Below are 26851 nucleotides of genomic sequence, written 5' to 3'. Positions count from 1 at the left end.
GGACACATGTCGGACAATTCAGTTTTCACACAGTCAGTTTATATTTGTTTCACTTGTTACCCACAACTAGGGTTGCCAACTCCCTGAAAAATAAATAAGGGACACCTCGTGGCCAGGGCCGGGCAACCCAGTTGTCTTCACCCTTCCCAGTGTGGTAGCTCTTTTTTTGTGTGTGTGAAATTATTTTTTAACCATTTGACTTGAAGTTGATTTAAGCAGATGCATATTCTTTGTGATATGACCATATGGGAAACAAATGATCATTTAGCCATTTATTTTTAGCTCAAAATGACAACATTAACACAGTAAAACAGGTCTCTTTCTTAAACAGAAGCCTGTCATGCTTAACTTTTGAGAATATAAGTAAATCTTTCTTTAAAAGAACTCTGTCCTGCTTAACTTAAAATTATATAAATTAATAGAAAAAAATAGAATGAAAAATATTCTTGTAACAGTGCACATTTAGTGCATTTAGTACAATTGGCTTCAGTTGAGGTATTATTTCAGCTTTTCTAATGCTAATCAGCTGCTCCTGTTTGTAAACCCGCTTGTTCCCATGGTTACGCATCTTAACTCATCATCATTATTCATCTATGTATTACTTTTATGTATTAGTCATCTATTTGTTGTAATCATCTATCCTTGCAGTCGTTTATTACACAAAATAAATTATATTATCACACTTCTGGCCACATAGCGCTGATATTCACCGCACATGCCCATATTAACCTTAACCAGAGGGTTTAAACAACAAACAAACCAGTGTTTACATACCATATCTGCTTCTGCCGTGGCCTGGTGGACAAAAAATTGGTTAAGGGTTCCCCGAGCTTTCACGCCCCTCATGTTCTTCATGTGCCCACCACTAGAAGCATGCCTATGGAAAAAGTGCGCCGGCACACAGTGCAGTGCGCTTTAAAGGTGTTATCGTGCACTTTCCCAGCCAGGTGTTTTCCTTTTCCCAGTCCTCCCTGTACTTTTGCAGCCTTTTTTCTTTTCTTTCTCTGAGGGGAACAAACATTGCTGCTCTAACGCTGGGCTCACACTGTGCGATTTTTGAGACGATTTTTGAGTCGTGCGACCGATTTGGTGATCAGCCCGATTTTGGCCTTCATCGTGCGTCGTGTAGTATACGTGGGGTAACGAGAAGCGATTAACACCTCACGACCAGCTCCCGATCATCAATCGCTCGTGAGGGTGTCACCACAGCCGCTCACGCTGCTCATGCGCAAACACGTAAACATCGGTGAAAAAGACGGCGCAGCACGGCTGTGCAGCGTGTGATCTGGACACAAGCGATGGAGGCACAACTTGTAGAACTTTGGAAAGCTCATCCGAGCCTTTTCGATGTGGCATCACAAAATTATCACGACCACAACAACCGTGAAAATAGTTGGATTTACACTGCTGCTCAATCACAGCTGCCTGATCATGTTTTTCATTAGCAATTTAGCAAAGTTGATGGTGGTGTGTCTGTGTGAGTGAAAGACAGAGAGAGCGAGCGACAGATTTTCTGTTATAACCTTCATGTTATGTTGGCACAGTGTGAGCACTCAGGTCGCATCAGAGCATCGGGCGGTATAGTGTGAGAGTACATCGTGACATACGAACTTCTAACCCCTGCGAGTCAATCGTGCAGTTTGAGCAGGAGCTGAATAACGTGACTGAAAAAAATCGCACAGTGTATGTCCAGCTTTAGGTGTACTGTCGTCCGAGACTTGCACCGCAGTGACGGCGTTTGTTTCCCTGTTGGCCATGCTTCTTGTTGTGGTCATCTGTTGTCTTCCGGTATTTTCTCCGCAAGCGACCTTTCCTCGACCAATGAGATAATCTGAATTGTCATACTCGAATTGTCATAAGTAGGGATGGGTATTGATAAGATTTTAACGATTCCGATTCCATTTTCGATTCTGTTTAACGATTCGATTCTTTATCGATTCTCTTATCTATTCGTTTTTTTTTTTTTTAAAAAGGAGAACACTAAGGTCGATTAGCTCAGAGCTTTGTTTTATATCTTCTCTTTGAACAAGATAGAAATTTAGGAGTAACATGGCCTTACAAACCCAACAGTGAGATCTTGAGAGATCCAGCCTACGGCTCTTCAATGGGGTGTCACAGGGTCCCCAGGAAAAAAAAATTGTAAATGTAAAATAATAAAATAAATATTCTTGTGAGACATATCACATATTGACGGGGTCGGGTTATGTTAAAAAGTATAAATTGTTATACTTTGTTCATTGGTTCAAAGGTACCCCACACTTCTTTTTTTGTTTGCTCTGGTGTATTTTTCATTTGAACTGTTACTCTGCCAGAATACTCATATTTACAAGATGGCATTGAACGCCCCATTGGTGTATCAGGAAAACTATTTTGTACATATGTTCCTTGAAGGGGATTGAAGTCGTTCTTTTTTCCACCGCAGCGAAGGGCTAGGAGTAGGAGAGGAGCTGCTGTATGTTTTTGTTATCGAATCGATCTGATTGTGAAATAAAGCATATGCAGTGAGAAAGCAACTCCAGGAGTCATCCCTGCCTTAAAGCTGCAACATTCTTCTGTAGCAATAACAAAGTATAACTGTTACGGCTGTGGCCATAAGAACACTGTGTGGGCTGTTTGTTCTGTCTCTTTACTGTGTTTAAGACTCTTTACAGGTCCCTCCCCTAATGAAGAGTAGTGAGCAGCTGATTGGACCATGGAACAGGTGACCACATTCAAAAAGCCGCTCTGACAGCTCCAGAGAGAGAGAGAGAGAGTGTGGAACGAGCGAGTAGCCTGACAGCCGTCGCAGTCCTGACCCTGGTTTTCCCAGCCTGTGTTTATCTTGTGTATTTGTGGGAGTGTGAATTGTAAAAGCCGCTCCTAGTGCAGCTTAGGCACTCGTGGGCTGAAGCGGAAGGGGTGAGCTGCCTTTTCTTTTGGAATCGTTTTCTCCTGTTTTCTTGGTCAGGGAGCGAGGGATAGCTCTGTCATTTGTTTGTTCTTTTTTCTTTCTTAGGGTTTAGTTAGTCTTTTCTGGTGGGACTTAGTTGGTTTTGTTTATTATTTTGGCCTGGGCTCACCCTGGAGCTATGCTTCTTGTCCTTAAATAAAATCACTTTTTTTTTACTCACAACTGGTTTGGATGTTTGGCTTGGGAACCAGGGCGGGGATTTGTCTCTCTCTCCTCCAACCTTATGTGCGTCCCTACCCGCCTAGACTAGGGGCGTAACATAAATGGGGGCTCGTCCCTTTTCGTTCGTGTGATTGGTTCGTTTCCTTTTTGCGTTTGTGGTGGGGGGGGAAACGTCGTGCGCGAGTTTTGCGGCTCTGGAGTGCGCGGATGCGGTTGGGTGTCTGCGGAGTTGTGTTTTCCTTTTTCGCTTTGCTCGTGATGTCGTTTGACATGGATGATTTTGCGCAACGTCCCTCCATTGAAAAGTTGGAGCGGTGCACAAAAGCAGATTTGTTGGTAGTGGCTAACTTATTCGGGGTGGATGTTCCGTTGAATGCTAAGAAGGCGGAAATTAAACACTGTTTGGTGGAGAGACTGGTGGACAGGGGAGTGTTTGGGGGGCAGTAAACCTCGCCGAGTGGGTCTGGGAGTTTGGAGACGGCAGTGGGGGCGGAAGCTGCTGGGGCCGTCCCGAAGCCTTCCAAGGGGCGGATGCCGTCGGGGGCGGAAGCTCCTGTCGCCATTCAGTCTCCTGTATTTGACCCGGCTGGCCAGGTTGGGGCGGGTTTGGTGACTCTTATTTTGAAGGGTATTCTACCTTTTTCTGATGACTCTTTTTGTGGTTCGGATGCTCTTGTCTGGGGTGTAAAAATGGATGTACTGCGTGTGCCACTGCACAATGTGTTTCTTCAATCGCCGCTCGTTTCGGGTTCGGTACCGGTTGGCGTGCGCGACCAGTTGCCAGTTCCCGGAGTTGCGATGATTCTGGGGAATGATTTGGCTAACGGAAAAGTGTTTTCTACCCCGAGAGTGGTTGAGATACCGGTGCCTGATATTTCATTACCTAACCCTGTCGCTGAGGAGCATTCCTCCTCTGTTTTTCCTGCTTGCGCGGTAACTCGTGCGCATAGGCGCAAGTACGGTGACGTGGATTTATCTGATTCTTTTCTCTGTGCTGGTGGTGGTCCGGAGTCTGAATCTGAAACCCGTGTTCCACTGACGGGCGACTCTGAGGCGATGCTGCCTATTAGCCCATCAGTGACACCTCAACTGTCTTTGGAAATCAACAAAAAGGAGTTGGTTTCGGCACAGCAGAGTGACCCAACTCTTGTGAGTTGTTTTTCCGCTGCCAACTCTAGCGACCAGTACCCTCGTGTTTATAGTGTCGAGGATGACGTGTTGATGCGTACTTGGTATCCGCCTACAGCTGGTGATTTGGGTTGGAATGTGTTTAAACAGGTTCTGGTGCCTCAACAGTACCGACCCAAAGTTCTTGGTCTTGCCCATGACAGTTTTTCTGGACATTTAGGTATTAGGAAAACCTATCACCGCATTCTGCGTCATTTCTTTTGGCCAGGATTGAAGAATGACGTTGCTCAGTATTGTCGTTCTTGTCACACCTGTCAGATTAGTGGTAAGCCTAACCAAGTCATTCCACCCGCTCCATTACACCCTATTCCAGTTTTAGGGGAACCTTTTGAACACATCCTCATCGACTGCGTTGGTCCGCTCCCTAAAACAAAATCGGGTCACCAGTACCTCTTGACTCTGATGTGTGTTGCTACCCGTTTTCCCGAGGCAATTCCGTTGCGCACCCTTAAGGTTAAACCAGTTGTTAAGGCATTGGTGAACTTTTTCTCTATTTTTGGTTTACCAAAAGCTGTTCAAACTGACCAAGGCTCTAATTTCATGTCTAGGATTTTTGCTCAGGTTTTGCAGTCACTTGGCATTAAACATCGGAAATCTAGTGCCTATCATCCGGAGTCGCTAGGTGCGCTCGAGCGGTTTCATCAGACATTGAAATCGATGATGCGGAAATTTTGCCTTGAGTCTCAAAAGGAGTGGGATGAGGGGTTGCCGCTGCTTCTTTTAGCAGTGAGAGAAAGTTGTTGGGTCTGTGTTTCCACAAACCCCGCTAATTCTAGAGACTTATTCATCATGAAGAAAACAAGACAGTCGATCGATCCATTACTTGCACAAGGGAGGCCTCGTCTGTGTCCAGCACGACAAAGAACCCCAAAATGGTGGCCTCCTCTCGCTGCCTTTTATTGACAAACTTCAAACAATAGTTTACAAAGCACCTCCCCTTGCAACCCCCCTTTGGTTACAAAGACAAGGCACTGTATGTAAATGTATACACTGAGTGTGTGTGTGTGTGTGTGTGTGAGAATGTGTGTGTGTGTTTGTTGGTTGGTCAAAGGGTCATAAAACCTAAAAGCAGGAACAACATCCTTGGTCATAAAGAGGGTAGTCTTCCCCCACACCCAATGTATGGTTTACCAAAGATAACACAGTGAAACCATACAAAGGGTAGGAAGCTCTACCAAACATCAAACAGATCTTCAAGTTAGGATGTATCTACAATAAAACCTCCCCCAGCACAGAGTGGCTGGAGAGGTGGTCAGGATCAAAGGAATGGCTTTGATCCTACTGCTTAAACTAAGACTATACAAATTTAAGAAACACAATGGCAACATTCAACAATTAGACTTAACATTTCCCTCCTTTTTGTCATTGTTCTTAAATTTCAACTTATGCACCCTTTGTTTGGACAGTGTCAGTATAGATTTCATTCATACACAGTAAACTACATCCTGTACATAAGCAAATCAATGTCAACAGTTCAAAAACAGGAATTAATATTTTCAAAAGAAGATGCCACCAAGGACCAGACAGTAACCAAGCTATCCAGCCTTGTGGCGGATCTACTCCTGTCGTGCAATTCATTATGTATTTCTTCAAGTACACAACTGAATGTCAAAGGTCAAACAAGAAGAATCATCATTCTCAAAAATCATATGTCTCTACAATCCAACTGTATATAGACATAGGTATTTAAACGCATCAGTTGACTTTATTGTTTGTCCATGTGGCTCTCAGCTAACTTCAAAGCTGCAGCAAGTCAACACCCTTCTTTATGACTCCTATCAACCCCCCAAATCTTCTCACTGTAGGCATCCTGTGGGGGTTAGAGTCAACTTGTGAATTATCTGCATTTACAACTCTTCTCCTGTCCTGTTGTCACCACAGAAAAAGCTTTGTAAAGGAAATTGGATCAAGGTGTTTTGATCTTCTTGGCTCAAAACCTCAAGTGTTCATGATGTAAATGTAGACAAAAGGTTTCTCTGTTTACATCCTTCTTGCAGAAACCAAAAAGAATAGGTGATGTTGCCATGTTCCATGGTTGATCTCCAACTTGGGCTAATCCATTGTCCTTCATACACATAGGCATTTGGCCTGTTTCCAGTTCGTTTAGCTGTTCAATGTCCTGCAACAAGTCATATTCTTTGAGTCAGACGAGCGGGTCTGTCCTACCAGAGCAGTTCACCTTCCCAGCTACTGGTGAATCAACCTTCCATTCAGGTTCAGAGCAGTTGAAAAGTTGGCAGTGTTCCCGGATGTGTTGCTAAAGCAACCAGACAAACCGTCTCGCTCTCAGTGATGCTATAGGGCCACAGTCCAGAAGAATGTGTAGCCAGTGGCATCACAAGCATAACCATTGGTCTCATTCTTTATGTGAGCGGTTGTGTTCTTAAACTGCCACCAGTAGTTGGTTGAAAACCCATGCTGGTACTGGGTGTGATTTGCTCTGTCCCAATGCGCTCCTGTCATCCCACTCAGGGTCCACAGGCACAAGAAGATGCACAGCACATTCCCAGCCATTCTGATGAGTACCTGTGGCTCAGTTGGTTTCTTCACCGGATTGAGACGAGGGGCCCTGGAGGCTTTCCCCCCCCTTTGTTCCCGGTCTTCCTGCCACTTACTCCGAGCTGGCCTGGATGTGTGTCACCTTCTTGCAGTGCGCTTGATATATCCAAGTGTTCCTTCCAGCAATCTTCACTGCTGTGGTCGTCGTCAGCAGCACCCGATATGGACCTTCCCACCATGGACTGGACCAGCACTTCCTCTCCATGGCCTTATCATCATCCAATCTCCAGACTTCAGGCTCTGCTCCTGCGAAGAAACAGAATCATCTGGCAGATCATTTGTTCTCATGACTACTTTACTTTTAAACATTTCAAGCATCTAATCCGCTAATATGCTCTCTCTTCTGCTTTTCTATCATCACTACAGAAGACTGGAACTCTAAATGCTCTAACATGTGTAATCTCAAAGAGTCAGACCATTCTCTGTTGGAGTAATCCTCGTGTACTTATTCTATACAGTCTAACCATGTCCTGCCTGTCTTCCTAAATCTTAACTTTACTGTTCCATTAGTTCTCTCTGCAAAAAAGGTTTTTTTTTTTAAAGTATTTAATAATCCTAGAGTGAGTATAACGACTGCTCATCTCCCTCCTGTTTGAGACATGGTATAGCCAATGGCTCAAAATAGCAGCAGTCTTATACAAATTATTAGGCAGTACTGGTTTATCACACAGATAAAAAAATCATCCTGCAAGCTTGCTCCCTCTGTAAGTCACAACTATTGTCCTGCAGTAGGTGAGTGGGCCTGCATGTCTGCTAATGCTGTACTGATAAAAGGTTAACACCATGTTTAACTAAAGCTGCCTCTTTTGCGATCTTATCTGCAAAAACTTCCCCTAATGCAACCGGATCCTTCCCTCACATGTGTGCTGCACATTTACAAACGGCAATTCCACTGGTTAATAACGCTGCCTCCAGCAGATTTTGCAAGAGTTTGGTGTGTTCTGCAGGTTTCCCTGTTGAGGTTGTCATACCTCGTCTCACTCACTGCACTACAAAGAAATGTACAGTAGCAAATGTATACTGCCTATCAGTGTATATTGTCTCTCTACAGCTTTACACGCTTCCGTTAAAGCTAGCATCTCTGCTGCTCAAGCAAATATGAAACATGCTAGTTATCCTACATAGATAACTCTCTCTCACTGTCTGCTACAGTAAAACCTGTTCTAGTCTGTCCCTCTGCTGTTATAAAACTCAAATCATCAACAAACCAAACCTTTTCCTCAACGAGTGGCACATCTATTAAGTCATCCCTCAGCTTACACGTCTTCTCCTCGCGCTCTCTACACTCATGATAAGTGCCCTCCTCCGTTGGCAAAAAGGGTTGGACAGATTCAGAATTCTGCACCACTTTATGGTAATATGTGTGGTTGTGAGAGTAACAGTAACATTAAAGACAAGTGTCTTGTAGGTGACAGAAATGTAAGTTTAGTCTGCAATAGTAAACATCTACCTCGTGTGGAACTAACAATTGCAAAAGGTGAAATAAACTATTGAAACATTGTACAGCTTAAGCTGCTGCACATACTGATCTCACGCATGGAGGTAAAGCACGAGCAACTAGAGCTAATCTTTTAGGATAGTAAGTTACTGGCTTCACTTGTGGAAAAAGTGCTGTTAGTTATTTTACAGTCACCTTGCATTTGTGCTGTTCACAGAACCACAAGTCCATCGCTGGACCTCCTCTGCGCTGTCACTTTTTGGAGCTTGGCACGCTCCCTCAGGTTCCATTTTGTGGGCGATCCTCTCAGTCACTCCTTCTCATCATGGCATCTCACGACATCTACAAATTGAAAAAATGACACTCCTCTCGCCACACGGCTTTCGCCATGTGTCAACTCCCCAATGAGACATGTACAAGAATGTTGCACAGTCTCCCTAAAACAATCTCCAGGGTTTGTCCCTTGGAGCAGCTTCACTCCAAGCTGTAACCCTGTATAAAAACATTAATCAGCACTTAAATGTTCAGCTTGTTTAACTCCCAGCTCCTGTATCACAGAAGACAAAGTCTTAAATTTAAAACAACTTCACATTCGCAACCAACTGTAGATCATAAGAGTAATAAAGTATTCAGCATCACAGAGACAAGTATCATTGCAGGTTTATTCTAAACTCATCAAACTCCTACATTTTCCCATAATTTATTCCAAATTATTTAACATCTCAATGTTATTCCACATTGTAATCAGTGAACTTCACTTATAGGCCATCAAAGCCTCATCTGAACATGGATGCACCACTTGCATAGGTTTAATACTTGTAAATAAACAGCTAATCACACAAATCACTGCAACAATAATAGAAAACATTGTTTAATATTAATTCTGGACCCCACCTCTTGACGCATGGACACTTCTCATGCGTCAACTCACCAAACCTGGATCCCTGTCTCAAAAACTGGCTCCACCAGGAGCCTGCATACTCACCATCATGGCCTGGAAAACAAGATCTGGAAGTAAAATCAAACTTCACACTTATAAACAAGTATATCACAAGGGTAACAAGCATTCAGCATCAGCAAGACAAGTGTCATGTGCAGGTTTTCTCAAATCATTAAATCACTATTGTTACCATAATTCGCCTCAAACATGGATCATCCCATGTGCTCAGTTAACATTAATGTAATCGGTGACTTCTCTTAAGCAAAGTCACTCCACTCATATATTATTATGGGTCCAAAAGTGGCCAGCAAATGAGCCCATAATAAACTATTCCATAAATATCGTAATCTCTTATTTGTTTTACTCATGTCACTTGTCCGCTTCTGCTGAATGCTACATGCACTCTTAAAGAAAACAAAACCTGAAATAAAGAAACAAACATCCACCAGTTGTTCTGCTAAAAACCACATCATCAAATCACATGAAAAACTGCAATGCTGTAAGAAAAAAATGCAAATGTTAGCGCTGCGCAGGTGTGTACACACTTTCTCACAGTAACTTCTGTGAGTACCACAAGCCCATGAATAACACACCTCTGATAGATTCACAAACATAAAAATGGCATTTAAAAGGTTAAACCATCACGCAACCTCAGATGTTGCTATCATCTTTCTGCTCCTGTAACAGAGACACACACAGAGATGCATCCACACCTTTGTCAAGTGGGGGTTGACTTCACACAATGGTGTTAAGTCAGTCAGTCAGTTCCCCATTTATTTTAAAATTCTTACTCATTCACTCAGTGATTCCTTCTTTTGCTAATTGTGGAAATTATCGTCGCATTCGTTTCCACGCTCAGCAAAACAACGTCATTTCAAAAAGAAAAATAATTTAGACTGGATTTCCTCGTTGAATCCTTTTGGACAGGAACTTGTTTCCTGATTGTCCCAAATAAGAGCCCATTTTAATTTTGGAGAAGCTCACTTTGCAACAGTTTTCTTGACGACGCTTCGATTCTAATCGTGCAGATCTGCTCAACAGAGATCATCAAACAAAACTTTCAGTGCACCATGAAAGTAACAAAATAAAAGAAAGAAAATAAAAGAAATCAAAGAAAATAATGGAAAGAAAGGCCTTGTTTAAGTCATGACACGTGTTCTTCATGCCAGGGGGATAAATCGTAACAACCCAATTGGCAGGTTCAACTTTAGTAATAAAGACAAATCAAACAGCCAGTTTAATCTCAAACATTCATCCAATTAGCCATACACACAACATACAGCATAACCCTGTTGTCTTAGCACATAATAAGTTTTAGTTCTCATGTAACTAAATGTGTGCCATGGTAAAACTTCTTCACACACCAGATGTGTATATGCATGTGGGGTTAGTATGGTTAATGCATTTTCAGTATGTTTTTGTGTTCATCTCTCACCACACTTCCATTATTCTCATCACTGCTTAAAACAACACACATCTCTCTCTGTTTTTTTTTTCTTTAACTGTACTTTTCTCCAAAACAGAAAATAGCATTACAGCTGTTTCAGACTTAGAAACACCAAACACTCTTCGTGCCATCATTCATCCACACAACTATTTTATTTCTTTTTGTCCACTGGGCAGGTGACATGCAGAATCACGCCTGCCCCAGCTGGATACCTTTCACACACACCATGACGTCAGACACTCTCACACTCGCCGAATTGATCAGGAGAAAAACTTTCTTCATCTTCACACTCTGTTACAGAAACACCATATGGTTTTTTTTTTTTTTTTGTGTTGTGTCAGGGATGGATATGTAGTTGTAACGTTTGTGTTCACTTTCTTTCCTTTCTGTCTCCTCTCTTGCCTAGTCTGTCTTGGACTCAATGCTGCTCCTAATATGCCTTTAATCTCTCCTCCACTTCTACCTCTGCTCTCTCACGCTCTTCTCTGACTCTACTTTCTGCTAACATTCTTGCTCTTCCTAATGCTTTTCTACGGTGTTGTTCTAGAGTAGTTGCAGTGGATTGAGCTGTAGTTTCATCCTCAGGTTTCACAACTACTTCTTGCAATATTGCTCTTTTAACATTCTGTGCTTCTCTCCTCCTCTGAGCCTGCTCCAGCCACAACTTAGCAACTGCTAACTGCAATTCCTTCCTCTGCTTCGCTTTACCTGTTTTACCTGCTACACTTACAGCTATTCTTTCTACCAGCATTTTACACTGAACTTCCACTAATGTCCCTTCAAATCCACATTTCTTATACCAACAACCTACATACTGCGTGCTGCCTGGTAAAACTTTCTGCATAAATTTTACATCTCCTTCTAAGGCAGACTTACACATTTTATTCTCCATTACAAGACAACAATCAGCCACACTCACGCAGACCACGTCTGGCCCGCACACACACAACATAGGCCTATCGCTTGCGTCTGCACGCACAGCTAGCGCTCTCTGTTGAAAACTCTCAAACGCCCCATATGGCGGAGAATTCAACCTTCGGACACTCTCCAACGCCCCAAATGGCGGAGATTCCGGACTCTGAACCTAGGTTCTCTCCACGCCCCAAATGGCGGAGAACTCTCTACGCCCCAAACGGCGGAGAAGCCTGCGTCTCTCTCACGCGGCTAGCGCGCTCCCGGACTCACGTTTAACGCACAGCCCGTAGCCGCTCTCTATTGTTTTGGGTCCACGTGCGCTCTCGTGACCAGCGCTCCCCGGGACTCAAACGTTTCACGCAGAATCACGGTGACGCGTATCTAGGATCCCACATTCATTCACACGGTTATAGAGACGCTCTCTAAGGCCTTCTGTACTCACTGTTTGTTTACGTTCATGGGAAGAGTCTCTGGATCCCGTCAATCGTCATCCATCCCGAGGGGAGGTCAGGCGCAAACTTCCCGGCCTGGTGGCAAGCCAAAAACACCAGGGCTTTACGTCAATCATCCCAGACGTTGCGGTGGCGTCCTCTCCCTCTCCTCGGTGGATGCAATGTGTTAGGCTCCGGCTCCGAAGGACCAAATAAATGTTGGGTCTGTGTTTCCACAAACCCCGCTAATTCTAGAGACTTATTCATCATGAAGAAAACAAGACAGTCGATCGATCCATTACTTGCACAAGGGAGGCCTCGTCTGTGTCCAGCACGACAAAGAACCCCAAAATGGTGGCCTCCTCTCGCTGCCTTTTATTGACAAACTTCAAACAATAGTTTACAAAGCACCTCCCCTTGCAACCCCCCTTTGGTTACAAAGACAAGGCACTGTATGTAAATGTATACACTGAGTGTGTGTGTGTGTGTGTGTGTGAGAATGTGTGTGTGTGTTTGTTGGTTGGTCAAAGGGTCATAAAACCTAAAAGCAGGAACAACATCCTTGGTCATAAAGAGGGTAGTCTTCCCCCACACCCAATGTATGGTTTACCAAAGATAACACAGTGAAACCATACAAAGGGTAGGAAGCTCTACCAAACATCAAACAGATCTTCAAGTTAGGATGTATCTACAATAAAACCTCCCCCAGCACAGAGTGGCTGGAGAGGTGGTCAGGATCAAAGGAATGGCTTTGATCCTACTGCTTAAACTAAGACTATACAAATTTAAGAAACACAATGGCAACATTCAACAATTAGACTTAACAAAAGTGTGCAGGAGTCGTTAGGGTTTAGCCCTGCTGAGCTGGTGTTCGGTCACACAGTGCGTGGCCCCTTGCGATTGCTTAAGGAGAACTTCCTGTCCGACACTGTTGCCCCTAAGGAAAATGTGTTAGACTATGTGAGCTCTTTCAGAGAGCGTTTGCATAAAGCGTGCGCAATTGCACGGGATGCTCTCAGTGCAACACAAGGTAGGATGAAGAGGAAGTTTGATGTGAAGGCTGTGCAGCGAAAATTTGAGGTTGGTGATAAAGTTTTAACACTTTTACCGGTCCCTGGATCTTCCCTCCAGGCCAAGTTCAGTGGTCCGTATACAGTGCAGGCGAAATTGAGTGACACGGATTATGTCATCGACACCCCAGAGCGAAGGAAAAAGTGCCGTGTGTGTCATATTAATATGATGAAGCCCTACTTTGCTGGTGGTGTGTCAACAGTTGCGACTGTGGGGGTGCCGGTTTCCGAAACTCGGTATGACCCAGTAGGTGACGATTTGGTTTTCGGTTGTGCTGTGGGCTGCGCACGACTTAGGAATTCTGAAATCCTACGTGATTTAAGGTCACATTTAACTGGGGTAGACGATGATGTCCGAAATGACGTGTGTCGGTTGATTGAAAATCATCCTAATCTTTTCTCGGACACTCCATCCTGTACCACCGTGTTGGAGCATGATATCGATGTGGGGGACCATCCTCCAATCAAACAGCATGCCTACCGGGTGAATCCCACTAAGCGTGCTCTTTTCCAGACAGAAGTCTCTTATCTGTTGGAGAATTGTCTTGCTGTCCCTAGCTCTAGTGCGTGGAGTTCCCCATGTCTCCTAGTGCCTAAAGCGGATAAGACCCCACGGTTTTGTACAGATTTTCGGAAGGTGAACAGTGTGACCAAGCCTGACTCCTATCCTCTGCCCAGAATGGAGGATTGTGTTGATAGGGTCGGTTCTGCGACCTTCGTTACCAAGCTGGACTTGTTAAAGGGCTATTGGCAAGTTCCCCTAACATCACGTGCGGCCGAAATCTCTGCTTTTGTTACTCCTGACCATTTTCTCCAGTACACTGTCATGCCTTTCGGGTTGCGCAACGCTCCCGCCACATTTCAACGGCTCATGAATATCGTGCTGGGCGGCGTCTGCAAGTGTGAAGTGTATTTGGATGACATTGTCGTCTATTCAGACACCTGGTCAGAGCATATGGAGACACTCACTGATGTGTTCCATCGCTTGGAAAGGGCATCCTTCACCCTCAACCTCGCCAAGTGTGATTTTGCTAAAGCCATGGTAACGTACTTAGGAAAGCAGGTGGGTCAGGGGCAAGTGCGCCCTATCTCGGCCAAAATCCAGGCCATACTGGATTTTCCTGCCCCTCAGACTAGGCGTGAGCTTCGCCGTTTCCTCGGCATGGTGGGCTACTACCGGAGTTTCTGTCAAAACTTCGCGGACGTGGTCGCACCTCTCACTAGCCTCACTAGTGTGTTGAGACCTTTTGTGTGGACCTCTGCGTGTCAGAGTGCGTTCCGGGCTGTTAAGACTCTCCTGTGCAGTGCGCCAGTGCTGGCCGCCCCTGATTTTGCACGCCCTTTTAAGTTGGAAGTGGACGCCAGTGCAAACGGGGCAGGTGCCGTATTGCTGCAGGAAGACCATCATGGTGTGGATCACCCAATCGGCTATTTCTCAAAGAAATTCAATGTCCATCAGCGAGGGTACAGCACGATTGAGAAAGAGGCCCTCTCTCTGCTGTTTGCATTGCAGCATTTCGAGGTGTATGTCGGTGGCAGTCCCTCGCCTGTGATTGTTTATACCGACCACAATCCCTTGGTATTCCTAATGCGGATGCGGAACTCGAACCAAAGGCTGATGAGGTGGTCCCTCCTGGTGCAGGACTTCAATTTGGAAATCCGTCATAAAAAGGGCACAGAGAATGTGTTAGCGGATGCCCTATCCCGTGTTTTCCCTTAAACATGACTGTCCAAAACATCTACAAAGGAGATGTCTTTGATTTTGGGGAAGGGGGGTGTTACGGCTGTGGCCATAAGAACACTGTGTGGGCTGTTTGTTCTGTCTCTTTACTGTGTTTAAGACTCTTTACAGGTCCCTCCCCTAATGAAGAGTAGTGAGCAGCTGATTGGACCATGGAACAGGTGACCACATTCAAAAAGCCGCTCTGACAGCTCCAGAGAGAGAGAGAGAGAGTGTGGAACGAGCGAGTAGCCTGACAGCCGTCGCAGTCCTGACCCTGGTTTTCCCAGCCTGTGTTTATCTTGTGTATTTGTGGGAGTGTGAATTGTAAAAGCCGCTCCTAGTGCAGCTTAGGCACTCGTGGGCTGAAGCGGAAGGGGTGAGCTGCCTTTTCTTTTGGAATCGTTTTCTCCTGTTTTCTTGGTCAGGGAGCGAGGGATAGCTCTGTCATTTGTTTGTTCTTTTTTCTTTCTTAGGGTTTAGTTAGTCTTTTCTGGTGGGACTTAGTTGGTTTTGTTTATTATTTTGGCCTGGGCTCACCCTGGAGCTATGCTTCTTGTCCTTAAATAAAATCACTTTTTTTTTACTCACAACTGGTTTGGATGTTTGGCTTGGGAACCAGGGCGGGGATTTGTCTCTCTCTCCTCCAACCTTATGTGCGTCCCTACCCGCCTAGACTAGGGGCGTAACAATAACATAAATTGTTCTGTGGCAATTACACAAGAATATCCAGTAATGTCCCTGCCTACAATTAAACACATTCACTTACCAAAAATCGGGGGCATGTGCTGTGGCAAATGGGTGCAAGCCTTTGACCACAAACTTAGACACTGCTCGGTGACATTAGTCTATCCTGGCCTGAAAGGAGACGCTACCGGTAGACTGCAGCGAGAACTGCCAGCGAGCGCCAGCCAGACTCTGTCTGTCTCACCTACATGTACAGTAATGGCAGGTCTTGTAATAAGGCAGATTGCGCTAACATAATATGCACTGTTAGTTGATTATTTACCTGCCGCATTAACGGGAGAGGACGTGCAAACGTTAGCGCTGCTGCTGGGTTGAGAGTCACGAGTCCGGAGCGGAATTAAAAACGCGTGTCATCGCGTGTTTTGTGAGCAAATGCTTTTGCATATTCGTAGTGTTTCCTCCCTTAAATGAAATCTCTACTTTGCAAGTTGCCCTGTTGTCATCGGTTCTCATAAAGTATAATCAAACTTTTGAGCGTTTGAGCCGCTTAGGCGCCATGTTTCCTGCCAGGTAAATGACGCTCCGCAACGTGGTGACGTCATTCGGGGCGACTGGAATCGATAAGGGAATCGTTTGCAAAAATGGCAAACGATTCCAAGGAATTGAAACAGTGGGAACCGGTTCTCAACAAGAACCGGTTTTCGATACCCATCCCTAGTCATAAGTGTGCTGTAAGCTCATTGGTCACAAAGCAGGAGAGGGGCTGGGAATTATGTTTTCAAACAAAGCGTTAATTCCATTAACATTTATAGACTACTTTTGATTCTCACTGTATTACGGGACAAAGTGCGTCCCTAATTAGGACGTGTACTTTTATTTCTAAATACGGGACGATTCCGTTTTTTAAGGAACGGTTGGCAACCCTACCCACAACGCACCAAGACCACACGACTGCATGGCATATGGTTTGGTTACTTAAAGAAGACAAATTCATGAAAAAATAAAGTGAAATAAGATAAATAAATAATGTTTCCGCCCGGTTTCGAACCGGGGACCTTTCGCGTGTTAGGCGAATGTGATAACCACTACACTACGGAAACCGTGTGGCGGCTAAAGACACCTGAGCATAGTTTTTAAAAGCTTGTATGCGGTCTACCGGTTGCACGAGTGTTTACTTGTCATCAGCAGCCCCCAACCTTTTTTGCGGCATGGACCGGTTTAATGTCCGACAATATTTTCACCGACCATTAAGGCGTCACGGATAAATACAACAAAATAAAATGATATGACCAAGACAGTGTTAGTTTGTAAATATAATAATAAACGCGAATTCACTGTGTAATTGTGTAACTTTATCAGCAGGGTCCTCCTGAAATACGCCAACAACAATGAGAGTAACATCCTCCTCTCTGCCCCTTAAGGGTCTCTGGTCGCTATGGTAACACGTAAATATCAATCAATCAATCGATCGATCAGACCTTTATTTGTCACATGCAAGTTTGCACCTGCAGTGGAATTGGACAACCAACCATACATACATAGCACAGACAGGTCGGAGACAGGTAGTAATTTGGAAGAACATTGAAATGTACAATACAATGGGCAAATGGAGGAGGGAAAAAAGAGACCTCTACTCATACTGGGCTCCTTGTGGGAGGTCAGCATGAGAACAGAAAACAAAAAAAACTCCTCTGCACAGAGAGCACATCACAACCCCATGAAGCACATGACAAGCAACAGGATGGGTAACGGGGTGAGAAGTGAGCTGATTACACACAGCCATCTTGCCATGCGCTACTAATCCAGCGCTGGACCTGCCGTCTGACCTCGGCCTTGGAAGCCTTCGAAGGCGTTTGGAGTCCAGAATGGGGGTGCGTAAGATGGCGGCAAAGAGTCTAAACAGTCTGTTATCAGGGAAGAATTTGTTGTTAAGCTCCAGCCTTGAGACCACGGTTGGCGCTGATATGGTAGCCACATGAAATGATGGTGTTTTCCTGTAGTGCGAACAACTGCATATCAATTTTACAGTCGATCTAAATGTCCGTCACTGGTCTCTCAATCACCCATTGGAGGGCCATGAGCCTCTCCGAAATGTTATCAATTTTGCGCTCAAAGAGCATAGTCTGAGGCTATGTCCACACTAGCCCGGATAACTTTGGAAACGGCGCGTTCGTCTGAAAACGCTTTGCGTCCACACTATCGTTTTCAGTTGTTTTCACAGAGTTGTGTGTCCACATTGAAACGGCCTAAAAAACACTTACGTTCCAGTACAGTGCATGTGTGAAACACAAGACGATTTGACCTGCCTCATTTCTGTCTGCCGTTTATTTACTTTCCGGCTCTTTGAAACTGCTGCAAAAGGCAGAGGAAAAGCACCAAGTTTTTTAAATGGACTAACAATGAAGTGGAGTTGTTGCCATGTGTGTCCCGTCTGTAACAACTGAAAATAAAAATAAATGAGTGGTCCAAAGTGAAGGATAAGCTCTGCATAATGTAACAAATGGCTCTCGGAGGAGGCGTATGCCCTTTTTCTCCTCTCCCTTAGCTTCCCTGCTTAGCCTCTTGTGTCCTTGTCTAGTCTCGTGTTCTTTGTATTACTTTCCCTGGAACACGCTCTCACAGTCTGTTTCTAAAACCTAAAGAGAATTATGGATTTGATCAACTGGTCTCTGGATGCTATTGACATCCTTTTCTCAATGACAAGTCTGGGCTCGGGAGAGCCCGAGTGTCCTGGAGGGACTTTCCCTGCCGGATACACGATGGACGGGTGGCAGAAATAGAGGTTCGTGTGCCTGGCGGGACTGTCGATCGAGGACGCTGAAGATATCTACCTATTCGGAACCATGATAACAGGGTGCTCACACACACAAACTACACCCTTTTTGGCTCCTACCTCAAAGCACACTGTGTGCTGTTGATCTTACGTGCTGCACAATAATGTTTAATATTTAGTATTTACAGTTATATTCCTATAGATCATCGTGATGTTGTTTATTATGTTGCTCTCGTTTTCTTCTGCTTGTTTTTTTTTCATTCTCAACAGGTAAAATCTACTGTTATCTATTGTTAGCTAGTTTATTGTGATGGTGTTGTTTTTATTATGTTGCTCTTTGTTGTTTGTTTTCTCTTTTGGTTTCTTATCTCCATACAGGTGATCCAGGTGTTTTGTTTGCTTTTCTTTTTTTTCTTCCCCCCTTTCTCACCGTCTCTTCTCTCCTCCTCTATTTTTCTTTCTCTCCCTCTCTTTCTTTCATTCTTTCTCCCTGTCCTATCACCCAGGCATGTCTGTCCCGTCTTTAAAAAATGAAAATAAGATAAATACATAATTATAATAAAGGTCAATCAAATGGACCAATATGGCAAGGCCATGATGATCCACTTGGTAAAGTAAATCCACTTGGCATCTTTCTTGGCCTTCAGACAACAATGGCTAAAGATCCAAACGGGACAGGCAAAAAAAAAAGGAATACTTTGAGGACCTCCCTATTTCCACTGACACATCTTCCATAAAGGAAGGCTTTTCTTTCAATGTCTAGCTAGCCAAGTGGTGGAAGGCTTTCACTTGGGTAGTATCTCATCTCTGAGATCAACAGAAGGGTTGGTGATAAAGACATTATATTATTATATTATACAGATCCATTGTGGTGAAGAAAGAACTGAGTGAATAAGCAAAGGTCTCAATTAACTGGTCGATCTACATCCCTACCCTCACCTATGATCACGAGCTGTGGATAGTGATCAAACACATAAAGAAATCAACAGCGTTAGTTCAATGATGCTTTTATTTTGAAAGTAAAGAATAGAAAGAAATAACCCCGAGTAAGTTTGCAGTCAGTTATCTGTGTCTGGATTCATCCATCCATTCGCTTATCCTTTTCAGGGTCGGGGGAGCCTATCCCAGCTGTCATAGGGCGAAAGGCGGGGTACACCCTGGACAGGTCGCCAGTCTGTTGCAGGGCTAACACATAGGGACAGACAACCATTCACACTCACATTCACACCTAGTGACAATTTGGATTATCCAATTAACCTATCCCCACAAGCTGCATGTCTTTGGACGGTGGAAGGAAGCCGGAGTACCCGGAGAGAACCCACGCAAACACGGGGCGAACATGCAAACTCCACACAGAAAGACCCCGGCCTGATGGTGGAATTGAACTCAGGACCTTCTTGCTGTGCGGCAACAGTGCTAACCACCGTGCCACCGTGCTGCGGTGTCTGGATTCAGATGAAAAATAAGGAAACATTCCTCCACAGCACTGACACACATTTTATATCAAACTAAATCAGATGTTTACATTTTTATCATGATAGTCAGATTAAGTTTAACATCTGTTAAGAGTTTAAGAAAAACACCTGCATGATTATCAAAGAAGAGAAAAAAAACTGTTGGATTTTGCTCAACTTAACAGGAAAGACTCCAGTTAAAAGCAAACATGTGGGCCAGCAGTCACCAAAATAACAGACTGACCAACACAGGACAGTGGAGCCAATAAAAAACGATGCAGTTTACCAACTTATAGAAAATAGTCAGGACCTAATGGAGGAGCAGCACTTTGTGAAGAGCCGACTCAAAGAAAGGACAAAGAGAAGAGAATCACTGAGCATTTAACTGGATTTATTTGAATCAAAGATAACAAGAAGAAGTAAATTATCTGAGTCAGTAGAAACAAATAAACACAAAACTAGAACCCAACCAGAAAGAGAGAGAGAGCAAGAAACTGATTATGGCAAATGATTTACTTCCTGTTTATCTAATGGCTAAGCTCCGCCCACACAGGTTAGTCCAAACAGGAATTGTTGGAGCTGTCACACCTCTCACATGGTGAAAATCAGATGACCACTGAAGGTGGTTTGATGGTTTCCATTGTCATATACCTTTGAACCAGCCCAGAGACGTACAGTCACCTGATCTCCAACCTCTAGAAGCAGTGAGACTCCATTAGAGGCGCTTGACCACCCAGATGATTGTTCTTCATATGCAAGAAAAATGTTCTCTTCATTCCTGAACAAGAAAGCACCTACAGATGGGCTGTCACGTCCTAGTACTTTCCAGTCAAAGTGGTAGGCTCCTCTCACTGGTGCAGTGAAAATACCTGTGGGACATTTGTTTTTGTTAAATGGAAAATCAGCTGTTAGAACATCTGGAACATCAGCCTGACATCAACATAGCTCAGAAGTGACATTCAGTGTTATTACCTGTGTATGGGTTGTAGGCATTTCCAATGTTTGTGACAACATGTTTGAAGACCAGAGTAGTGTGGCCATTGAAGGGTCCAGTATATCCACCACCTTGTTCCAGCAGAGAGGCTGAGAAAGCCACCTGTTTGACTGAGAGAGAGAGAAAATTCATTTTAAACTTCCTGTTTTAGAGTTAGACTCTTCCCAAAAAAGTGACCATGAAAAAAACTTTACAGCTGAAAGCGTTTCACTGTCACAGAAGAAATCAAACTCTGTCAAACTGAAATTTGATTGAATCTATTTTTGAGGATCCCAAACTCGTCCTTTAGATCAGACAGGAAGGTATTTTGTAGCTTCTGCCAAGACAACAAACTGTGTTATTCAGTGTTTTAGTTGCATCTTGGTTTGTGCTTCAGACAAACATGAACTCAGTTTAATGTCATTCAGTAAATTAGATGCAGTAATGAACTTAATGTGTGTTCTGAAGCTTAAAGAGTGCTTTCACTTTGATGACCTGCACAGAGTGGGGATACACCTGTAAGCAACACCTCTGTTAATCACAGATAACAATCACAAAAACCCTCTACTCGCTCTCCCACATTATTAGAACTACAAACATGGCTGCAGTTTTTATTTATTGCAATATCTGAGAGTCAATATTTTACGGTTTGGACTGGCTGTAGTTTCAAATACTAATTTGTGGTGGTGCTTGGACTGTGGTGCCGTGCGAACGTGGAGTTTTAGGCTTAAAATTAGAAACTGGTTGAAGGACTTACAGGCAGACAAACAAAAATCATCCATTCAAAACATTCTGACATCCTGTTGTCGGTTTCACGCTCATCAGTATTTGACTACTCAATCACTTGGAGTAAATCAGCAGTACTGACTCTAAATTGTAATTCATATATTGTAATTTTAAATTGCTATTGGGAAGAGTTGTCACCATTAAAATTATGATTGTGCTTAAAATAAACTACACCGATACCTAATAAACCCTCTCTTAAAATCATCACTGGTAGGTCTAAAAACATGACGGTGGTCTACAACTACCAAATTTGTATCACTACTTCTGATCCAATAGATTAAAAATTGATTAAACCAAGCTTATTAGACAGCTCTTGGCTGGACCTGGAACAAATTTCTAATCTGCCTTTCATATACTCCAGTATCATGACTTAGTTATCTTAATTAATTCCCACCAGGCTGGGAATTCTTAAAATTAAGAATTCCAAGTCTTCACTTATCCCATGTAAATGAACACCCATTAGGAACAATCCAGGTCATAAAAAGAAGATATGAAATTTTCGAGTCATGAGTAACGTGTCATAGTCTAGAACAGCGGTCCCCAACCACCGGGCCTCGGACCGGTACCGGTCCGTGAGTCATTTGGTACCGGGCCGTGAGATTTGAGGCTCAGGTGTGAAATGTATGGTTTTCAGGGTTTATGAATAAATTTTCTTTTTTCCGGTACCGGTACTAGTTTTATTTTATTGTATTTATCCGCGACACCTTAAAGGCCGGTGCATGAAAAATATTGTCGGGCATAAACCGGTCCGTGGCGCAAAAAAGGTTGGGGACCGCTGGTCTAGAACATCTTATGCGAAACTGAAACTTGAATTAAAATATGGAATCAGCAAAAGTAATTTTCTTGAATATCAGCAACTGAAAGCCTTCATGTGAAAAATGTGAAATGTGTCTGAAAATGTGTCAAATATAGAGATATTTCAGCATTTCTATATTTCAGATTTCAACACAGTACCATGTTGCTGCTGCTGGTTCATCTGGTTGGCCTCAGTCCTCTGGTTCTGCAGTTCAGTCTTCAACTTTCCTGCTTGTTCTGAGAAAAATGTGAAATTGTCCTTGAGCACAAACTAAAGACATTTAAACACAGTGACACCACTTTATGGACAGATTATAAATTGATGAGCCAAATGTGAGTCAATTATCTGCACCTAACATTTCTACAGAGCAGAGCCCACACCTCCAGCAGAGCTTCAACAGCATCCCGAGGGAGAATGGCAACATTGAGTCAGAATGGACCATGTTCTGCGCCATCATTGCTAAAGCCGTGGCCCTGAGCTGTGGTTGCAAGGTGGTTGGTCCCTGTCGTGGTGGCAACCCCCGAACCAAATGGTGGACACCGAGGGTGAGGGGATAGCCACCAGGCAGAAGGAAGAGTCCTATCGGGCTTGGTGAGCCTGTAGGACTTTGGAGGCAGCCGATAGATACCCACAGGCCAAGCGGAACATGGCTTGGGCAGTGGCCGACGCAAAAACTCGAGTGCTGGAGGAGTTTGGAGAGGCCATGGAAAAAGACTTTTTGATTGCCTCGAAGAGATTCTGGCAAACCATTAGGCGAATCATGAGGGGAAAGCCGTGCTCTACCTGCACTGTGTATAAGGCAGGTGGAGCACTGCTCACTTCGATTGAAAATATTGTTGGGCAGTGGAAGAAATACTTAAAGGACCTCCTTAATCACACTGGCATGTCTTTTGAGGAGGAAATATAGTCTGGGGATGAGAGGAACTATTCGTCTATCTCCGGAAGTGAGGTCACTGAGGCAGTTAAACAACTCCTTGGTGGCAGAGCCCCTGGGGTGGATGAGGTCTGCCCTAAGTTCCTGAAGGCTCTGGATGTTGTAGGGCTGTCTTGGTTGACACGCCTCTACAATGTTGTGTGGAGATCAGGGGCAGTACTTCTGGATTGGCAGATTGGGCGTGTGGTTCCCATTTTTAAGAAGGGGACTGGAGGGTGGGATTCAACTATAGAGCTGAGAGATAGTAACTCTCAGCTGGCCTGTGAACGCCTTTGTGTACGGATAAGCTGGAGGAGGTGGGTAGAGATATGGTGGGCTGAGCTTCTGTGCTTAGGCTGCTACCCCTGCAACCCAGCCCCGAATAAATGAAAGAAAATGGATGGATGGATGGATGGATGGATGGATGGATGGCTTTCATACAGTACCTTCTGACAGCTGCTTCAGCTGGTTGATCTCAGTTTTCTGACTCTCCAGCTTTGCTTCTAGTTCTGAGAAAATACCATAGAAATAAAAAGAAAAATCTCACTGACAGCACAAAGTAATTCACAGGTTTTTATCTATAAGTAGGAAAGTAACTGTGGCTCTCATTCTGTTCATGCTACACTGAGCAGTGGCCTCCTCCACGTCCCCACATCCTCCACCTCCACCTCATCTTTATCCACAGTCTGTGAACTCTGGCTGTCCCCTCTGTGTTTTCTGAATGTATGTAAAAGATGGCCACTAAAGCTTACCCCAGATCACTGGAAGAGTGATTTGGGTTACATTCTGCCATGTCCCGTGTGTCATTTTCCTGTCTACTCTCCACTGTTCCTCCCCCGATAATGACTAAAAATGCCTGAGGAAAAAAAACAAGATTTGAAGGCTAATCTTTTGGTCATATGTATATCCAGAACTCACATATACTTTTGGAGATATTCTCAGCTGCAACATTAAAAAAAATACCACCTTGTTGGAATATTGATATTACACAGCTATGTCTTCATCCATGAAGAGTTTAAAAAATCTGGATGTCTAACAAGTAAAACGAGCAACTTATATCTGCAGGTAGAGATATAACACAGACTTTAAATGATGGTTAGAATTGTTGTATCAGCAGAAACTGGTGTTTAAGTAAATGTTGAATTATTTGGTTTGGAAGAGTTTGCCATGAAGAGGAGCTGTGAGCTGTTTCATTATAAACACATTACAGTCAGTTCCTGATGTTGAGATGAAAAAACCTGTCTTTTTCCTGGTATAAAATAATAGGTTATTTTGAAATAAACATTTTTTATGGGATTTTCTGAATGAAAAGACATAATAAAATAAATCATACTCAATGATGGTTTCCACACAGTACCTTTTGACTGCAGCTTCAGCTGGTCGATCTCAGTCTGTTGCTCTATAGCTCCTTGGTTTGAAAGAACTGCAAAAGGAATTTGTTTCCCTGTACCATGAGTTTCTATGAAGACTACTTTAATATTTCTACAACAAAATATTCAGTCTCATAAGAAAACACATAACCATGAATGTTGGTCATTCCTGTTTCTGATCTTCTGAATGTTTCTGAAGTCACATTGATGTATGAAACTGTACCTTGATTCTCTCTCTGTAGGACAGTGATCCGCTCATTCTGCACAGCCAATGAGGCGGTCAGCTCTCTCAGCGCAGCGTGGATGTCCTGTGGACAGGACTGTTGCTCTGCAGTCTCAGTCTGATCTGCTGAAACAGAGCAGACCAGAAGCAAAAGTGGGAGAAACATGATGATCTTCATTCTGTCAACAGAAACCTGCTGTATAACTGTCATCTGTTAATCTGAGAGTTTTATAACGAGGGGAAAAGAGGCGTGAATGAGGAGCTTACTGCCCCACATGTCCCCTCATCCTCCACCTCACACACTGCAGAGCCACAAGACCACGCCTCCTACAGGTGCTGTTGGTGAATGATTGAAGAAGCAGACTGCATGAATAAACAAACAGGGTCATGTAAACAGAGCAGGAATGAAGAGATATCGTCCCAAAAGTTTGATTCTGTTCATCAGTTCCCAACACTCCTTCATAAACAAACACCATCCAAGCATTTTCTGTAATCCTAAAACTGGACTTTGTATGTGATGATGAGATAGCCTTTATTTGTCAGTTGCAGGTCTTTTGCCCACAACCGAGATGACAGACCTTGCCGACCGTACATACAATACAAACATCACATTGGGGAGACAGGTCAGGCCAGGTAGCGAGGAAAACAAACATTGAAATGTGCAACACAAAAGGATAATACAGGAATGCACAGGTATCAACACACCATAACTGTCATGAATCGCTGTGCGGCAGGCGGGAGTTGGACCCAAAATGCAGGACTCACAGACTCGAGGGAATGAACTCAAAACACAGCTTTATTTGCCGGAAGAACAAACGAACAAACTAAACTAAACTGGGAAGCCAGAAACTAAGAACTCACAGGGAGATCCACACACACAGCATGAGGGACGATGTCACACTGACTCAGAGAAACACAGGGTTTAAATACACTGGGGAGTAACGAGGGGAATGAGACACAGAAGGAGGGCACAGCTGGGAGAAATCAGGACTGACGAGACAAGCAAAGCAGGACACATTCACATAAGAAACGGACCTTCAAAGTAAAACAGGAAGGATCACACAGAGACGCGAACTTGACAGTGGAGACGGCAACTAAGAAACACAGAGACATAACCTATAAGGCAGAGGACTCTAAGAACCGAGAGACACAGAGGGGAACACAGGTGACACTGATAATCATAACGAGACAGGGCGGGGTGAACTGAACATGACATGTACAGGCGTGAGAGTCACAAAGTAAACAGGAAGTGCACAGAGGTTCAGACAGGAGGAGAGAGAGCACGGGGAAAACACAGACATAACGGGCTGGGGAAACATGAAACAACCACAAAGGGAGACGAGGGCTCATAAATACACAGAGGGCACACAGGGGGTAAAAGCCATGAAGGGAAAACACTTAGGGAACAACACAACAGGGCAACTCAGAAAACATGGCCTAAATAAGGAATAAAATACAAACATACAAGAAAACCAAGAACACTGGGCCAACATGGCCCAGGACCATGACAATAACACAATAAACACAGACAAGCAACATGGGAAAGAGTTCCAGTGTGTACATCTGATCTGGGACCGCTGCAATCTTTCGACTGCGCCTCCAGCTGACCCAATGTCCACATCATGGGGGAGGTAAGCGTTGGAGGTGGCGTTGGATCCGGGGTAGGGAGGGTGATGCGTGAGTGAGTGCTTATCAGTATCAGTATATGTATGTGTGTTTGTGTCCATAGTTCAGCTGAGACAGTGTCCTTCGCCCTGCCAGGCTAAGTAAACAGTCTTCCAGCCAACCCAGGTGGCCTTGCAGGGAATGGGAAGGAACAGACTCAACACAGTCGTTATCAGGGAGTTGTTGTTCAGCTCCAGCCTTGAGCTGGCGCCGAAGGGGTAGCCGGGTTATATAAATAAATGTAACTTTTTTTTCATTGAATGTTGGCTTGATCATGTCAGCTGTGACTTCACAGCAGGGGCGGAGCGTGGGGGTGGCTTACGGGGCTTAAGCCCGGGTTGTTTTGTCAGAAGCCCGGGGTCTTTTGGAGTGTAATTTTTTCATAGTTAGA

The 26851-nt window shown here is 44.1% G+C and overlaps 1 protein-coding gene and 1 non-coding gene across 2 annotated transcripts; both read right to left on the bottom strand.

Moving 5' to 3' along the window:
* Positions 1-16534: 16534 nt before the first annotated feature.
* On the bottom strand, positions 16535-16607 carry trnav-aac (transfer RNA valine (anticodon AAC)). Its single transcript has one exon. It is a non-coding gene; the product is annotated as a tRNA-Val (tRNA).
* Positions 16608-20104: 3497 nt separating this feature from the next.
* On the bottom strand, positions 20105-25076 carry LOC146566293 (uncharacterized). The gene is made up of 6 exons (XM_085289920.1): positions 24796-25076; positions 24560-24625; positions 23649-23711; positions 22448-22525; positions 20707-20838; positions 20105-20603 (listed from the first exon to the last, which is right to left on the bottom strand). The coding sequence occupies exons 1-6, from the start codon at positions 25004-25006 to the stop codon at positions 20326-20328; spliced, it is 828 nt and encodes a 275-aa protein (XP_085146046.1). The 5' UTR covers positions 25007-25076; the 3' UTR covers positions 20105-20325.
* Positions 25077-26851: the final 1775 nt, after the last annotated feature.

This window comes from Mchenga conophoros, linkage group LG10, assembly GCF_057382185.1.
Source record: "Mchenga conophoros isolate Kocher_MC1m ecotype Shallow Benthic linkage group LG10, M_conophoros_male_GT1.1, whole genome shotgun sequence".
NCBI lineage: Eukaryota > Metazoa > Chordata > Actinopteri > Cichliformes > Cichlidae > Mchenga > Mchenga conophoros.
Note: the sequence above shows the minus strand (reverse complement) of the source record. Positions and strands in the feature narration are given on the sequence as shown.

What these genes read in the sequence shown, in the direction of transcription:
- LOC146566293 (XM_085289920.1), bottom strand. Translation starts at nt 25,006, where the DNA reads ATGACAGTTATACAGCAGGTTTCTGTTGACAGAATGAAGATCATCATG. An exon ending in GCTGAAGCTGCAGTCAAAAG is followed by an intron (nt 23,712 to 24,559) that starts GTACTGTGTGGA and finishes GTATTTTCTCAG; the next exon opens with AACTAGAAGCAAAGCTGGAG. An exon ending in GCTGAAGCAGCTGTCAGAAG is followed by an intron (nt 22,526 to 23,648) that starts GTACTGTATGAA and finishes CATTTTTCTCAG; the next exon opens with AACAAGCAGGAAAGTTGAAG.